We start from the raw sequence: 18,516 nt of genomic DNA, 5'->3' as shown, positions 1-18,516 counted from the left end.
GGTAGAGTGCTCGGAAAGAAAGGGGCGGATTTTACGGATGTTGTAAAGAAAGAAACGACAGGTCTTGGCGGTCTGCTGGATATGAGCAGAGAAGGAGAGAGAAGAGTCAAAGATGACCCCAAGGTTTCGAGCTGAGGAGACAGGGAGAATGAGAGAGCCATCAACAGAAATAGAAAATGGGGGGAGCGGGGAGGTGGGTTTGGGGGGGAAAATGAGAAGCTCGGTTTTGGTCATATTTAATTTCAGGTGGCGTTGAGACATCCAGGCAGCAATGTCAGACAAGCACGCTGAAACTTTGGTTTGGATGCAAGGTGAGATATCAGGGGTAGAAAGGTAGATTTGGGAGTCATCAGCATAGAGGTGGTAGGAAAAGCCATGGGATGAGATTAATGAACCAAGGGAAGAAGTGTAGATAGAAAAGAGGAGGGGACCAAGAACAGAACCCTCCTGAGGATGCCCCGCCCGCGAGCTTGGGACATTGTCCAGCTGCTGGGATCGATGACAGCCACATTGGTAGTGGTGCCCTGGGCGAGAGCGCATCTGAGACCTCTACAGTATGCCCTACTTTAAAGATGGTCTCTAGTTTCTCAGGATTATCAATGCAGACTTTCTTGGCTCCCTGCGGCCCGACTCAGCATGGAGTGGTGGCTCTCAGACAGCATGCTGCGGCGAGGAATGCCGCTGGCGCTCCCCGATTGGTGTCTAGTAGTGACAGATGCCAGCCTGAAGGACTGGTCCATCAACCGCCTGGAGTTGAAAGCGGTGTTTCAGGCGCTTCTGGCCTTTCAAGTGACCCTGGAAGGATTGGCTGTCAGAGTGATGTCGGACAACACGACAGCAGTGGCCTACATAAATCGACAAGGCGGCACTCAGTGCAGAGCACTGGCTGCGCAGGCCGAACAGATTTGCCACAGGGCCGAGCTGCATCTTCAGTTTCTGTCGGCAGCTCACATTGCAGGTCAGAGCAACGTGCAAGCTGATTATCTAAGCAGGCATCAGATCGATCCAGCAGAATGGGAACTAGCAGACAAAGTATTCCTGCAGATATGTGCCAAATGGGGCAAGCCCGTGATGGATCTTATGGCGACAAGTTCAAATGCCAAAGTCCCATGCTTCTTCAGCAGACGGGAGAGATCCTCGCTCGGCAGGGTCGGATGCCTTGACTCAGCCCTGGCCTCCGGGCCTACTATATGTGTTCTCTCCGTGGCCCTTGATAGGGCGCGTGCTCCTGCGGATTCGGCTGCACCCAGGAGAAGTGGTCCTTATCGCCCCGGATTGGCCCAGGAGGCCTTGGTATGCGGACATCTGACAGATGCTAGTAGAGGCTCCCCTTCCTTTACCTCTGGTACCGAACCTGTTGTCACAGGGCCTGGTAGCCATGGAGGACGCCTGCCGCTTTGGTCTTACGGCATGGCGATTGAGAGGGCGCAATTGAGGGACAAAGGCTATTCAAACACAGTCATTTCCACTCTCCTGCAGGCCCGCAAGCGTTCCACTTCCGTGGCTTATGCCAGGATTTGGTGCCAGTTTGAGTCTTGGTGTGCTTCACAAGCGATCACACCCATGCGGGCTCCTGTCTCGCCGATTCTGGACTTTTTGCAGGATGGTGTACAAATAGGCTTGGCCTATAATTCCCTGCGGGTGCAAGTGGCAGCATTGGCCTCCCTTTCTGGTAAGGTTGAAGGCGTGTCTTTAGCTGCTCATCCAGATGTGGCACAGTTTCTTAGTGGGGTACTCCAGCCTTCCGTGTGAGCACCCTGTCCAGCTTGGAACCTGGGGCTAGTTTTGAAGGCCCTGCAGGCTTCTCCTTTTGAGCCGCTTCGGCGAGCATCGGAGAAAGATTTGACACTAAAGGCCGTTTTTCTTGTGGCCATTACTTCAGCGAGACGGGTGTCAGAGCTCCATGCGCTGTCCTGTAGAGACCCATTTCTGCAATTCTCAGAGTCCGGGATCACGGTTCAGACCGTGCCTTCCTTCATTCCTAAGGTGGTTTCAGCGTTTCACCTAAACCAGCCTTTTTTCTTGCCCTCCTTTGGTAAGGAGGAGTTTCCAGAATCTTTTGGGCAGTTGCACCTGTTGGATGTGCGCAGGACTCTGCTGCAGTATCTGCGAGTTACTATCTCTTTCAGGATCTATGATCATCTGTTTGTTTTGCTATCAGGTCCTCACAGAGGGTCTCCAGCGTCTAAAGCCACTATTGCCCGCTGGCTCAAAGAAACTATCTTTTCAGCTTATCTGCTTGCCGGCCGGTCTCCGCCTGTAGCCTTTAAGGCGCATTCTACCAGAGCGATTTCTTCCTCTTGGGCTGAAACTGGAGCACCTTCTCGTCAAGAGATATGCAGTGCAGCAACATGGGCTTCTAAGCTCTCTTTTGCCCGACATTAGACTGGATGTGGCTGCTAGGAGGGATGCGCGTTTTGGAGCACAAGTGCTAGCGCATGGTGTGACCTGTTCCCACCCTAAATAGGGATTGCTTTGTTACATCCCATACGTAATGGCTTCATCTGCTTGATGACAAGGAAGGGAAAATTGGGTTCTTACCTTGGTAATTTTCTTTCCTTTAGTCATAGCAGATGAAGCCATGAGCCCTCCCTGTATGATTGTCTGTATGATGTGAATCTGTTTCAGGTTCTGTTCTTGTTTCCTGAAGTTCCTTCCTTGGGAGAAAGTTGGAAAACAGTCTTCAGGATTCATGTTCACTTATAGGAGGATGAGTCCATTCCCTCCAGTTTATGTTTTGGAGGATGAGCTTATTCCCTCCAGGAGGTTGTGTGTATCCCCTCCAGTTATACAATAAGGAGGACAAGTTTATTCCCTCCAGGAGGATGTGTTCATTCCCTCCTTTTGAGTTCATGCCCTTGTTAAGGGGCCATCGTTCGCTGTGAGGAAAGTTCATGTTATTCCCATTGCGGTTTGCCATACTGAAGAGGCAGTGGAGCTGGCTGGCCATGAGGCACTGTGAAAAGTTGAGTGCTCTCTATCTCCCCCTGTTGGTTGATGGACACAACCCATACGTAATGGCTTCATCTGCTATGACTAAAGGAAAGAAAATTACCAAGGTAAGAACCTAATTTTCCCATACAGACCTGCTTATTTTTCCTCCTAGACCCACCTCTCCTCTTCCTCAATTGTCTCTCTTCATCTTGTAACATTGGGATCATCTTTTAGCTCCTCTTTCTTCACATATCTAACAGATTGCTAAAACCTGTAGTTTCTTTCTTTGTAACATCACCAAAATTCATCCATTTCTGAACACACTACCAAAATCTGTATCCATGCTGTCATCACTTCTCACTTGGAATACTGCAACTTGCTCCTCACAGGTCTCCCAGTGAACCGTCTCTTTCCCTTTCAATCTGTTAAAATTCTGGTACCCGATTTATCCTCAGTCTGTGCCATTACACTCGCATAACTCTTCTCCTTCTTTGACTCTATCCGTTTCTATTTACAGTTCAGACTCCTTTTACTGACTTTAAGTACATTCATTCTGTAGCTCCTTTATTTCTCCCTACACCCCTCTTGGGAATACCATTCATTAGGTAAGTAATACATATTTGTGTCCTCTGTCAGCACCAGACTCTGTTCCTTTCACATTGCCTAGATTTGGCTTCCTGAGCCAATAGATCATATTTCCTTTATGAGGCTGCTTTTTAACTGTTACCCCCTTATTTGCCTGTTTTAATACCTGTGTTTTAAATCATTCCCATAAGAGACTTCCTAATCTCTTATTTGTCCTTTTTCTCAGGCTTGAATAGATTGTAAGCTCTGTTGAGCAGGTATTCTCTTATGTGTTTGTACAGTACTGTGTACATATAGTAGTGCTATAGAAAGAAGAAGCAGTAGTAGTAAACACTGGGCTAGATGGGATTATCATCCTTAAGCCATCTGATTCTAATTTGTAATGTGTCGTCAAGTATTCTGACTACTGTTCTCTGGGGAGGGGGGTTTGGGACACACCTGCTTTCTATTGTGGAGGGGGTAGATTTATGGCATTCCTGCTCCATGTAGGAGAGGGGGCATTTAGGGGATGGGAGGGGTGACCTGAAGCACAATGTCCTTGGGGGTGGGTAGACTATGAAGAGAAGGAGTTGTAAGGGACACCTGCTCTCTGTTAGATGTTCCCTGTAGGCAAATGACTAATGCACAAAGGCTTTGCACTGTGCCATACAGTGTCAAAGAGAACATTTTTCAGCAAGGCTCAGTGTCTTGCTCATGATCTCACCTGCCTCTTTATAAAACCTTTCTCTTAGGCTCTGCCAAAAACTCACTGATGCTTGCAGTTTGTCCCTTTCTTCCCTTGCAGGGAGATCCAGCTGCTGAGGCGATTACGACATCGAAACGTCATCCAGTTGGTAGATGTGTTATATAATGAGGAAAAACAGAAGATATATCCTTTGTTATTACCAGGCTTGGGGTTCTTTTTCTTACAGGAGCTGTTCTGGAATAGTTGTCTTTCTGTGGATATGTGCCCTCTTCTCAGCTATGGCTCTTGCATACAGGAGGTTCAGCTGGACACTCAGGTGCCTCTTTAGTCTGGTATCGTAGGATCACAGGACTCCTTCCCAGAAGAGCTTAGACTATAAATGGAGACAGGAAATTATACAGAACATAGGCAAAGTAGGAATGCAGGATCTGGGGTAAGTGGGGAGGTTCTCTACAAGGCTATGGGGTAAGTGGGGAGGTTCTCTACCTGACTATCCATATCATGGCAAATAACACTGAAGGAGGGGGGGGGGGGGATTTGTTTCCATTCCCCCAGGGTCCTTTTAGCATTTGTACAGTACTCTTTCGAGGGTTCTTTCCTTAACGACATGCTCACGTATATGGTGATGGAGTATTGTGTGTGTGGGATGCAGGAGATGCTGGACAGTGTCCCAGAGAAAAGATTTCCTGTTTATCAGGCTCATGGGTAAGTGCTGCTGTGACTTTCTTCTTTTATATCCAAAGGCTCTTATTTGAAGCATATGACGATACTAATCTCTCTATATAAAAAGCAACACCAACATTCTATGAAGCCTCCAGCCGGAAGTGTGAAGGGGGCGAGATATCTGGTTTCCCTATGAGTGTCTGCCCCGCCCTCTCTGTAACACAGTCAGTGAAGGAAAACAGCAGAGTACGAAATCAAATCGCTGGCTCTGTAACAGTGAAGGACTCAGAGGGGGGAGGGGAGAGAGGCCAGAGGGCAGGGACACACACACTCCCACATGCACACAGAAGAAAACATTGCTAGCCCCCGTTTCATTTGCATCAGAAACGGGGCTTTTTTACTAGTCATTTATATGTACTGCAGAAGATCTCCATGAATCATTGCTACTAGTTTACCAACATCTTTAAACTCTGTATTCCACAAGAGCATTTTACATAGTGTGCTTGAAACTGGTGGAGTGACAGTACTCATTCAGTTAAAGGATCTTGCTTAGTTCTAGGAGTGCGGAGCTGGAGTTTCCAGAAAACGCATCTAGCCCTTTTGCATCTTTTTCAGATAGGTGGTGGAGAATCCAAGTAATTTTGAAAGGGTATGTGTAGACAGACACACTTCCCTGTTTCTCAGAATCCAGTGTGCCATACCAAAATCATCTTCAGACAAGATCCTCTAGTGGCCATTCTTAGAGATCTGAAATTGGAAAATTCCAAGAAAACCTTTAGAGCTATTTTTAAGCTCCTGAAAGAGCGCTCCCAGTGTGCCTGGTTAAGAGCGATCATCTTAAGGATGCAGAGCCCAGCCAGATCAGCCCAGTGGCTCGATGTCAGATGCAGGCATACTTCCCCTGTGGAGGGCCTGGGCTGGTCAGGGGCAGGGAGGTCATTGCTCTTTGATGAAGTTTGCTTTAAATTCAGCAGCACTGCTGGTGAGCTACAACATATTTTGGAGGGGGAGAGAATATATTCTCACCAAGGCTTGCTGAATATCTTCACATAATGACATCATTGTATAAAATCTAGATCAAACCTCAGCAAGACAAATGCTATTGTTGACACATGACAACCCCCCCCCCCCCCAAAAAAAAAAAGGAATTCATACTAATTACACATTGAAGAAGGTAGAAAGGTGACCACACATAGCATAAGTACGAGGATTGTTGCAGCAGGTGATGGGGGTGGGCCTAGGCCAGGGAAGGAGAGACGTCATGAAGACTCGGCGACAAACAGATCTTCGTCCTACCCGTGCAGCGCCTTCAGACAGAGGTGAGAGGCGCTGCGCGGGCCCGGTAATGCGGAGGGGGGTCCCGGTGGAGGGGGAGCGGCGGCGACGACCTCAGGGGGGGTGGCGGGGGCGGAGGATGACGGGAGGCGGAGCTTTGGCAGAGAAGAGAGAGAGGAATAGGAAGGGAGGGGGAACGGGGCTGCTAAAATTTCAATTTTTCGTGCAGGGGGAAGCGGGGAGCAGGGGGGGGGCAAGACCGTCCATACAGGACGCTCCTGACAAGCGCCCTTGCCCCCTCCCGATCCTATTTCGATTTTTGTTTTTAGTTTTCTATGGATGCAGGGGGAAGCCTAGGAAGTACTGCGGTAGCGTTTTTATTTAATCTCACTTTTAAACATGCCAGCTTGGATTTGTATGCTGCAGGGGGGAGTGGGGAGTAGCGGCCTGTCTGACAGCTCAGGCCTTAAGGACAGCTCTGACCACATGTAAAATATATCGTGGTAAATGATTCGGTGCAATCGTCGGTATGGTTAGTGCATCCCGAATCGTCCACATTACAATGGTAGTTACTCGTTTGTATTCCGATTCGTTAGCTGCTAGCTTCGTCGGGAAAAAGGCCTTTAATGCATGCTACGGTTTAAAATTTCCTCGTTAAAGGGTCGTTAAAGTTTTGTGCATCTGGGCCTGAGTTCTTGTGTGCCCTGCTGGTAGACTTGACTTTATTTCGCTTTCTGCTGAAATCTTGCTTTCCAGCATCTTTGAGGGTCTGTCTAACCCTGGACTCGGCATCCTCCAGTATATTCCTATGTTTCCATGTTACAAGGGGCTGTTTCCCTCCCCTTAACTTCAGGGTATCTGCTATCTAATTATTTCAGTTGGATATTTGCATTGATAACTTTTCATCAAATGTAGGGCTAGATTTACTATTCTGCATTATTGCACTTTAGTGCATGCTATTTAACAGGCCCTGTTATTTGTCAGTGAGGTGTATTTACTAGTATGTGATTAGTAACAATAACATATATTAATGCATATATTAATGCAAGTTAATAGATTTTGCCCCTTATGTCTTGTTTTTCTTTAAACACTTGGTGCAAAGTACAAATAAATAGAAAGCATAATACAAATAACATCTTGCATGTAGAACTGCATAAAAGCAGAATACAAATATCAACTGTAGTATCTGTTAAAGATAAACCTGCTTTGATGTTTGTCCTTATGGGCAAGTGGTTTATCTTTAGTGAAATATCTAACTTATGCTGTGCATAATGATAAGCTGTTTGGTTTCAATCAGCTTGGGGTTGGACAGTACTGCTGGTGGTACATAATGGGAGGATTTGAAAGTCCTCTCAGGATGGTACCACATTACAAGCTCTTCCAAATACCTTGGTCTCGTTTAATACAGTGCAACTTAGAACTAGCATGATGGGATAGCAAAAATTGGCTCCCACCATTATTTTAGTTGGAGCCACTTCAAATTCTTTTCAGAAGACCAAAATAAAAGGAGATGTAGCAGTCATGAACTATAAGCTAATCTTAACAGAGAACTGATACACTTGTCTGCCCTTGCAGCAGGTGGGGGAGCAAAAGAGAACTGTCAGCCTTGCTAATAGAAGTACTATACCTGTATGTAATATGTAAACAATATGGTTGACTTACAAGCAAATAAGTAGTAAAATCGTGTCTGTTCCGAAAAGGCCACTGTTGACAGATCAAGTGAAGCTGTATAAAGTGTCACTTGGTCATCCCTGAAATGATGCCTATAAGGTATGGAAGGATCTAAGATTACCACCTAATGACAGTTCTCTTTGCACCTACAAGATCAGGAAGAATAGTTGAAACAACACCTCTAATTACTTTGTGTTCCACATTAACAACTTTTTAAACAAAATTTGGAGAGAAAATTATTTTGGTCCTTTTGTAAATAGAAAATGGCAGCCAAGAATCAGATCAGTGGCAAATACTGTGCAAGGTCATACAGAGGACCCCAGTCTGGTTCTTGGACTAGACCAGTCCTGTCCTTTCCTTTTTGGCGGAGAATAAGCCAGCAGATCAATATAACATCAAAAAAGCATTTTATTCAAGACTAGTAAAAAAGGCCTGTTTCTCACACAAATGAAACGGGCACTAGCAAGGTTTTCCTCGGAGTGTGTATGTTTGAGTGAGTGTATGTGCGAGTGTGTGTGTGTGTCTGTGAGAGAGAGTGTGTGTGAGAGAATGAGAGTGTGTGCAAGTGCGTATGTGAGTCACAGTGTGTGAGAGAGAGTGTGTTTCACACAGATACAATGTGTGCGAGAGAGAGTGTGTGAGACACAGACTCTCTGTGAGACTGAGTGTATGAGACCAAGAGAGTGTGTGAGTGACTGTGTGATACATAGAGAGTGAATGTGATACAGTGTGAGAGACAGTGTGTGAGAGAGAGAAAGACATTGACTGTGAGAGAGAGTGTGTGTGTGACAGAGATACCTTCCCCCCCCCCCCTCCCTCTCTGGTGTCAGGCCCCCCCCTCTCTCTCTGGTGTCTGTGCGTTACTGTGCAGGACGGTGAGTTCTGGCTGTGCTTCAAGGAACTGACCAATCCTATTTAATAGAATGCACCTCCAACATTCTGAAGCCGAGAAACCTCATGTGGTTGGTCACTTCTGCTTGTGACGAACCTGGAAGTACTCGAGGGCGGAGCTTACAGAGATGGAGCCTGAGCTTCAGAAGCTTCAAACCCTTCACTGAAGCCATGGAGTCAGCTTCAGAACGTTGAGGTTGGTTTTTATTATATAGGATACTGTATACAAGACAAATGCCCAACACAGGATGTGTTTCGCCCAACAAAGGGCTGCGTCAGGGGCTAGAATAAACAAACATATTAAATCATAAATTATACCCAAATCATGTACAATATTAAAAATTAGAAAACATAAACATATAAAATATACATGTGAAGCATAGACATGAATCATCAATAATAAAAATTGCTTTCGGAATTCAACTCCATATTAATAGAATTACATAAAAATAAATATAAATAAAAACCAACATATAAATCATATAAGATGCATTTATCTATATACTAATATAATGATCTAATACGATAACACACATCTTAACATAAAAAAATATATACATTTTTTTTTTTAAATCTTATTTATTGCAATCCAAACTTAGTCAATTTACAATCAAGATGAAACAATGCAATACAAAAGAAAGACAGTGTCTGGCTTGCATGCTTTTAAAGTCTATCCCAGCCTATCTCCCCCTCCCCTATCCCCTACCTTCCCCCCCTACCTATTCCTTATCAGGCAGTATCCTATCTATGTTAACAATTCAATATCTTGCTTCGTGCTACCGGAGTGAGAGAGTCCCAAAAGGGAGACCAAATATTACAGAACTGTTCGCCTCTTTTTAGAGGCCAAGTCCTGGATTCTTGTCTTCTCAAGTGCACAGGCTTGAATCATAGCTGATCTCCAGTGGGATATGGTCGGGCGGTCCGCCGCTAACCATAATTGCAAAATGACTCGCTTTACCATCACCATTGTACGCTTCAAAAAGCTTTTAAATCCTGTTCGAGCTGGGCTTTGTAGTCCAAATAAATCAAACAGCTGCCTCGGAGAAGATTTCCATGTCGTTTTCCAGAGCTGAGACACATGGTTGTTTAATTCAGTCCAAAACATTTTGACTCTGGGACAGCTCCAGTACGTGTGTCCCAAATGCGCATTGGCTCCTCCGCATTTTGGGCAAGAATCTGACTTCCGGAGCGTTGCTCTATATGCTCTGTGAGGTGAAATGTGTAACCGAAGTAAAAACTTATATTGTAATTCCCACCAGGCCGCATTGTCTGTGATTGTATACAGCGTTTTAAGGCATGCTCCTATATGTTCTGGCGGGAGGTGCAGCTGTAGTTCCTTATTCCAAGCCTGGGTTACTACTCGATGATCCAGAGGCTCAAGTGCTTCTCTCAGATGGCGATGGAAATAGCTCAACGGCACTCTTAATTGCGCATCTAATCCCAATAGTTCATTGAGTCTTTCCAAAGATTCAGCAGTCAGGGAAGCTGAGGGCAATGAACTTACATAATGTTTCAACTCTACATATGCAAACCAGTCATTCCCATTCAGCCCATACTCCTCTTTCAAAACTTCAAATGGTTTCAAATTCCCTTGTTCAGTAACCACATGGAACAAATACTTGATTCCCGCTTCGGCCCACCTCCGGAAGTTAAGTGATGAACTCCCCACCGGGAAGGCTAGATTTCCCTGGAGCGGCAAAAGCACCGAGACAGAGGAGTCCAGCAATTTTAAACGACCAAGCCTCTTCCAGGTAGTACGTAGCGGGCCCAATATACACTTGCGTGGTCCCAGTTGTGTCATGTCTATTGAGGGCGCATGTAACCAGTATGAAAAGTGAATTTCCCCCAAAAGCTTGGTTTCTGCAGTGGTGCAAGAAAAGTAGTGGGTATTGCGAAACCAATCTGATAAATGCCTCATACTGCTAGCCATGGAAAAAAGTCTAAGGTCCAATAATCCTAACCCCCCCTTCGCTCGGGGCATCATAACTTTGGAGAGTGGTAAGCGGGCCCTCTTCCCCTGCCATATGAAGTGATTCAATTTTTTCCGCAGCCACTTTCCCTCCTTAAGTCGTAATAAAAGGGGGAGCATCTGCAACACATAGGTCCATTTAGGAAACAAAACCATATTATAAAGAGCTATGCGGCCCAGCATAGTAATCGGGAGTGCCTGCCATCTCTGCAGAAGTTTCGTGGACTGCTGTTTTAACGGTACAGTGTTTTGTGTATATATCTCTGACAGGTTTATGGGGATATAAACCCCCAAATACTTAATCTGGGATTGCTCCCACTGAAAGGGGAACTGGCCCGCCCACCCCGCCCGGATCTCAGCTTGTAGTGGAAGAGCAACAGATTTTTGAAAGTTGAGGGAAAAGCCTGTGAGAAAACTAAATTCATCTAAGATCGCCAATAAGTGCTGCACCGATTTCTTAGGTCGTGTCAAAGTCAAGAGGATATCGTCTGCACCTGTGTCGGCATGGTGATCCCCGCAACGTCTGGATCTTTCATAAGTGTGCGGAGCAAAGGCTCTAGGTACAGCAAAAACAATAGCGGGGAGAGTGGGCAACCCTGTCTTGTCCCTCTCTGCAACCGGAATGTTGCAGATACAGTTCCGTTCGTCACTATGCGTGCTGAGGGGCTGGCATACAAGGCCGCAATCGCTTCCATAAACCAGCCCTCCAGCCCTACCCATTGTAGCACTTTAAAAAGGTAGCTCCACTGCACTTTATCAAATGTTTTTTCAGCATCCAAACTCAACAATAATAGCTGTGTCTTAGTGTTGTGACCATGTGCCATGGATAAAAGGACTTTACGCACATTGACCGTCGCCTGGCGCCCTCGGACAAAGCCCACTTGGTGTTCACCAATTAAGGACGGCAAATGCTGCGCCAATCTCTCAGCCAATACTTTTGCTAAAAGTTTAATATCAACATTGAGCAATGAGATTGGCTTGTAAGATTCTACTTGGTCCTGAGGCTTGCCAGGCTTCGGGAAAAGAAACCACGATCTATCACCGCCTCATAGTACGACACAAGGGGCCCCATCACTTCCGAGCCCAACATTTTGTAGTACTCGCCCGAAAACCCATCCGGGCCAGGGTCCGACCGAAGCGGAAGGGATTTTATGGCCTTTTGGAGCTCCTATGCTCTTATAGGTAATGACAGTTGTTCTTTTACTCTTTGTTCTAAGCGCGGCATACCCGCATCTTCTAGGTAATCATCTATAAAAGGTGACTGGGGTTCTCCGCTCTGAGAACAAATTCCCTGGAAATAGTCTTTAAAAACCTTTGCTATCTCTGCTGGTTGCGTGATGTAGTTTCCAGCATCTGCAGTGATATGGGAGATGTAAGTCCGCGAGGTTTTTGCTCTTGCTACTTGTGCCAGTAATCTTCCCGCCTTATTGCCAAATCTCTGAAAGTTTAGTTGCCTAGCAAACAATTGTCCCTTATATTTTTCATGGATCACAGAATTTAACGCCGCCAGGGCAGTTGCTACTCTTTCCTGGTGTTCTCTAGATGGGTTAACTATATGTTGTCTTTTTGCAATCTTATAAGCTGACTCTAATCGCATAATGCCTGCTGCTAGCCGTTTGGCTCGTGCACTCATGAATGCAATAACCTCACCGCGGAGTACCGCCTTGGAGGCTTCCCAAAACAAGGTTGGTGATGTGCAAGAGGGCTCATTAGTCTCTACATAAAATTGCCATCGAGTTCTAATGTGCTTTATGAATTGTCAGTCTTGATATAAGTGCGAAGGGAATCGCCAGGAACTCGCCGCAGGCTCTCCCGTGCCAACGGTCAACTCTATCCCAATCAGAGAATGGTCGGAAATCTCTGTGGGACCAATGAATACCTTGCACGTCCTAAAAAAACCAAGAGTTTGTCAATAATATGTAATCAATGCGGGACCACGATTGATGGACCCTGGATTGATGAGTATAATCCCGCGTCGTAGGATGCAACAATCTCCAAGGGTCAACCAACCTTAGGGAGTTACACATAGCTGGCAGGCCTCTCCCTCCCCCAACCGCCGCTACCGCTCGGGGTGAGGATCTATCCAATGCAGGGTCCATTACTTGATTAAAATTCCCGGCCCACACCCACGGGGCGTCTGTGTGTTGCAAGCCCAATGCCACCAATTGTTGAAAAAAGGGGGGAGAGAATGTATTGGGCCCATATACTGTGCATAAGTAAAATTTTGTTCCCTGGTAATTTACATGAAGTAACAACACTCGCCCATCAGAGTCCTTACACACAAGTTTGGTCTGGCAGGACACTCCCTTTTTTATGAGGACAACCACCCCATTCCTACGTTTCCCGGAAGAAGAATAATGACATTCCCCCACCCACCTTTGGCACAATTTCACATGCTCACTATCTGAGAGCTTGGTCTCTTGGAGACAAGCGATGGTAGCTCCATGCGCCTTCAACTGTGACAAGATCTTATAGCGCCTGATTGGCGACGTTATCCCCGCCACATTCCAAGATAATATTTTAAGAGTTGATTTCCCAATCTTCATTTGTTGCCATAAGTTCCCATGCCCACTTCATTCATTCATTATGTAGCTCCGAGGGCCCAGCCTCTCCCCGAAGCATCCTCACCCATACGTTGTTCCTCTGAGCCTCCCTTTCTGCACTCTTCAATCTCCCATAAGTTCTTCTCCCACTTCCATACTTCCTTCCACTATTTCCACCCATTTGACCCCTCCAACCTCCCTCCCCCCTCCCCCCCCTCTTCCTCCCCCTTTAACCACTCAGTCTCCCAACACAGCTTCTGCTACATGGAGAGTACAGGTCACTAGTGATAAGGGGCCCCCCCGCCCTCCACGCCTACTCATTCTTGCCCCATACACACATGGTCAATCAAGTCATACTTACATTCAACCGTGTACATTCTGCCCTCCACAGAAAATGTTACATAGCCTTAACAAAGCTCAACTTCTAATTGTTGGCATGTTATCATCACTCCTCAGTCCGGTTGTCCAGGGCTTGGTACTGGAGAATCCTGCAACATCTTTTTTGCTTCTTCAGGAGATTGGAATGTTTTCCATCCACCCTCCATTAAGACTTTCAACTGTGCCGGATAAAGTAGCATAAATCTCTGTTTTTTCTCAACCAAGTGTCGACACAATGGCCCATAAGCCTTCCTGCGTGCTTGTAGGGCAACAGAATAATCCTGAAAGATTTTAACTCCCACTCCATCAAATGTTAGAGTGTCCCATTTCGCCCTCGCTCCTCTCAGTATTTCTTCCTTGTGGAGAAAATTATGGACCTTTATGATCACAGCTCGAGGCCTGTTGCCGGTGACCCTGCGTCCCAATCTATGCGCTCTTTCCAAGCACAAGGGTCCAATACTATCAGATAAAGCGAACTCCTACTTTAGCCAGCGCTCCAATTGTGCAGGCAATTGCCGGTCCTGCACCGACTCCGGGATGCCGATCAGGTGTAGGTTGGCCCGCCTTGATCTGTTCTCCAAGTCATCCAGGTGCTGCACCTGTTGCTTTAGTTGGTTTTGGAGCTCCGTGAGTAGGCCCTCTCTGCCCTGAGCTGTGTCTTCCAATTCGGACACCCGTACCTCCAGCTCCCCCGTGCGACGTGTTGTCTCTCCTAACAGCATTTTGACTATCTCAAGTCGTTTGGAGATTTTGGTAAGCTGTGGCTCAAGTGCCGACTTGACTGCTTCTGTGATTTGTTGTAGCTGCATCGGGTGGAACTGCGGAGGTGGGTCTTTGCCGCGCTCGACGCCATCTTGGAATCTCCCGAGCCTCGCGGTTTGTCTGCTCCTTTTTTTGCCGTTTTTGCTGGGGTTGCTCTCGTTTCTCGGGTCACAAATGTATCCATAGGCTGCTCCTAGTTAGCACACCGATTTTGGGGCGATTTCGCTGCTGCAATTAGCCGTTAGCGGCGCGAAAGCAGAGGGGAAACCGTAGAGAGATGAAAGCTGCGACTTCCTCCCTCAGCTCATCACGTGACCTCCCAATATATATACATTTTTTTTAAAGTATGTAAGTACATATAAATATGCGTTAACAGCAAAGAAAGGGCACTTATGCAAACCAAACGTGTATATATATGTGAAAACCAAATTTAATTTATGAAAAATTGAATAAAATCATGAAATGATAATGACATGAAATTATAAAAGGACACGTACCTAGTCTGTATCTTTTTAAAAAAGAACTACAAAACAAAAAACATTCCGTTATGCCATTCAAAAAATGAAAAGTAATTTGAAAATAAATTGTTATACCATTTAAAACGGTGAAGAATAAGAAACATAAAAAATTAAATATCAAGAAATAAAAAAAAATGCAAAAAGTATGTAAAATATTTAATACTTATAATTTGCATATCAGAATAAAAATATGTATAAAAAACCAGCACAAACAGCATGTACCTAAATAAAAAAATTAAAGTGAGTGAAAAATGGAAATGATTGTAAAAAGCATACAGGTTGTTAGAACACCCAGATGCCAAATGCTGATCTCATATGAACTTACGTGATAAACTTTAGGTATTTACGTATATTGCATCTGAATGGCCAAGCATGAACCATCAAAATGCCTTGATTATAATCTTTATTGTGATGTCCATAATAAATTGCATTGGTTATAAGACGACATGACGTGTGAATATACATTTAAACTAAATTTTGCAGCATCGTCAGATACAAGAATGTGTTGACTATTCTTTCCTTTTTGGGCCAGCCAAGGTAGTGCGCATGTGCTAATCATGGATACCTAGTGGCCAAATTTGAGGTGCACATTAGCCATATTCTGGAAGGAGCTTCAGTTTAACCTTGGTTGAGGTCTCTTATTGTGATGGGTTAGTTCGGTTGGGAGGGAAAAGCTTCTTCCATTACATAGCTTCCCACTATTCCAGAACCTGTGGGATAGTTGTGTGAATCAACCAGCAGTTGTTGGAGGTAGAGAACTGAAAACTGAGCTGAGACATATTTCTCTTGGCATCAGCTCCTCGGTATTTTCTATTTCTAGCAGGTGGATGTGTTGCAGGAATTGAGATAGGAATTTGTGATACTTCAGGAGTCAGACAGCACACACCAGAATGAGGGAGAAATCTTCTTTATTTGCCAGCAAACAAAGTAGAACATCAGTTCTAGCTCTCTTCTCTCTCTCTCAGCTCTCTGGATGTTATGGCTTTTGTCTGTCCTCTTCAGCTCTCTTCTCTTCTGTCTGTTCCTTCTGCTCTCTTTCTCTCCTGTTGTCTTCCAGCTTTCTTTCAGCTCTCCTTCCTTTCTTCTGACGTAAACTGCTTCTGCTCCTACTTAAATACTGTTCTATCCCCCTCCTAGCCTTGCCCCCCCTTACTCTCCAATTGGTTAAGGAATAGATTGGTTACCTGGCCTCAACCAATCATTACTTTAAAAATATCAGTTACATAGGTTCCAGACATCCTAAACTGACCTGTGACCTGGGGCCCCTTACACCAGACATTTGGTCTCCAGTCTCTTACATGTTATTATGATTGATTTCTCATATTCCTAATCAGCTTCATACTACCTGCTAGCTGAACTCTGGCATTCATTAAAGAGGTCAAAAGCCAATCTTACTTAATGGCATTCAGGACCATTTCTACATTTACCTACAATTAATCAAGGAGAAGAGAGCTGACTAGTCCTGACCTCTTTCACCTATCAGCTTATACATTGAACCAGCCAGAACTGCAGATAAGTCAAACCACATGTTTGACCTCTTCACTGCAGTCCTTGCTTAGAAAATACAGCAGAGAGTAACATTAGATTTAAAAAGGTATTCTACATAGAAATTACAGAGAATAGAACATATTCTAAAATACACAGAATCAGTATTCCTTATAAGCAAGAACTTCTAAAATCTAACTCATTTATATCTAGAATTATTTAGACTCTAACTATTTCCTTCTAAGCAGTGTTCAATTTAATCCTAAACAAACTGCCTGCTTACAAAACTATTCAGTATGCCTAATAATGTACAGATGTTGAGCCAGCTTTCATCATTCACCAGGGTGAAAGAAATTCCTGTCTCTGACCTTTTTAACCCTTTTGCTCGACAGCTAGAGTTCTAGTAATTAACTTCAGCCTGCATTCCTTCACTACTTGCAAAGAGTTGAAATTTGAAATAAGAATTCAATTCAAATACCAAGCTTTTAACAGAATTAACCCTTCATATGATTTCTCAGAATTATTCTTTGCCCACTGCCTCATTCCCCCCTTTGAGACTAAAATCAGCTTATGCAGAGATAAGTCTCACAACTCAAACTCTGGAGATTATAGTGATCCTAATTAGGAATAGACTTATGAACCACCATTACCCTACTTGTTAAGGTCCGACGGCATACTGCCGAAGCACATGAGGCCAGGAAACAAAACAAAAACCCTGCTAAAACTAAGACTATTAGGGAAATGAACAAAGGACGTATCCAGGAGGTCAATGACCACCACCAGGAGGTAAGGTCTAATCCTCCTCGGTAATCCTCCACATTAAGGCTAGCCAACTGTAGGACTTTATCCATGGCATGCCTAACTACATGCGTCCTATTTATGACAATAGTACAGCACTCTGAAGAATTTAACACTGTGCAGAGACCACCCTGGGCTGCAAAGAGATAGTCAAGGCCCATACGATTATACCGAGAAACTATACTTAATTCATTAATTTGATCCTGCAATGCATTGACTACCACATTCAGCTCATGAACTAAAACATGAAGTAGGGACTGAAGTCTCCGGGTAGCCATACCTAGTTCAGTAATACCCGCTACCGGGCCTCCAATTGGAATCCAGGCTGTGGCAGAAAGGGCTACAAGTCTCTTTTTAGTCAGAGGATAAGTAGAATTAATATACTGGAGGGCTAATTCAATCGCCTCATCCTCTGTGGCAACGGAGGAAGGTAAGGACAAAGCCTCTCGCTTAGAGCGGTGCGGGGATAGTGGCTTGAGAGGAATAACTTTAGGAAAATAATTCAAGGTTACCAATACACAAAAATCATATGTGGAGGGAAGAATCATGTGGAGGACATTATCACAGAGCCAGTAATGACCAAGGAGAGGGTGAGGAAAGTTCCCAATAAATGTTGGCTCAGGCTGGACAGGGTACTTAGGATGCCCATAATGCGAGCCCCTATCCCAGGGGGAACGAAGACGAAATGGAGACTTTGCACACCATAGGCGCCAATCCCCAATTGTGACAGGCTGCTCATTTGTTAGTAACTCTTCATACCCCGGGGACTTATGAAAGTAGAAAATAAGCTTGGACACTATAGTCTTCTCAGTGGTACGCTTAGGAGCCAGATAATCACCTGGGTCATAATCTACAGGTATGGTAGTAGGGCACATAGGAGTACCTGGAGAAACTACCCACACAGATTCTCCTTTTTCTGGGAGAACATTAGTATAGTTACAGGGAATGGGAAGAACAGTTGAGATGCTTCTTGTTAAACAAAACACTCCAGAAGCTGGATAGGGAGACGTAAAAACTGGCCTTAGAGAAGAGTCAGAGGGGGAAGTAGCATTATAAAAGGACCACCAAGTATAATCCTGGCTCCAAGGACCTGAACTCGAAAAGTAGGGAGGTATAAGAGCTGGGAGTTGCACAGGAACAGGAACAGCTGGGACATCTGTAGTATAAGGAGAAAATCGGGAACACACAATACAAGGGGAAGTAATCTTTGCCTGACTAATTAGTTCCTGGACTGAGTGTAACCAAAGGTTGGAGCGAGTTGGGGTATTAGGAACAAGGAGGCAAGGAGTAGAAAACAACAAAAGCATCCAAACTACTAACATTTTCTTTCTTCCTAATCTAAAACAAATACAGCAAACT

The 18,516-nt window shown here is 44.9% G+C and overlaps 1 protein-coding gene across 1 annotated transcript in view; it reads left to right on the top strand.

The window, feature by feature from the left end:
- The window catches only part of STK11 (serine/threonine kinase 11), a 203,847-nt gene that overhangs the window by 58,769 nt on the left and 126,562 nt on the right, over positions 1-18,516 (top strand). Inside the window, 2 exon segments of the mRNA XM_030218559.1 lie at positions 4,304-4,387; positions 4,820-4,909. Coding sequence (XP_030074419.1) covers positions 4,304-4,387; positions 4,820-4,909 — 174 coding nt within the window.

The sequence above is a fragment of the Microcaecilia unicolor genome, chromosome 11, assembly GCF_901765095.1.
Source record: "Microcaecilia unicolor chromosome 11, aMicUni1.1, whole genome shotgun sequence".
NCBI lineage: Eukaryota > Metazoa > Chordata > Amphibia > Gymnophiona > Siphonopidae > Microcaecilia > Microcaecilia unicolor.
This window is presented reverse-complemented; position numbering and strand designations above follow the sequence as displayed.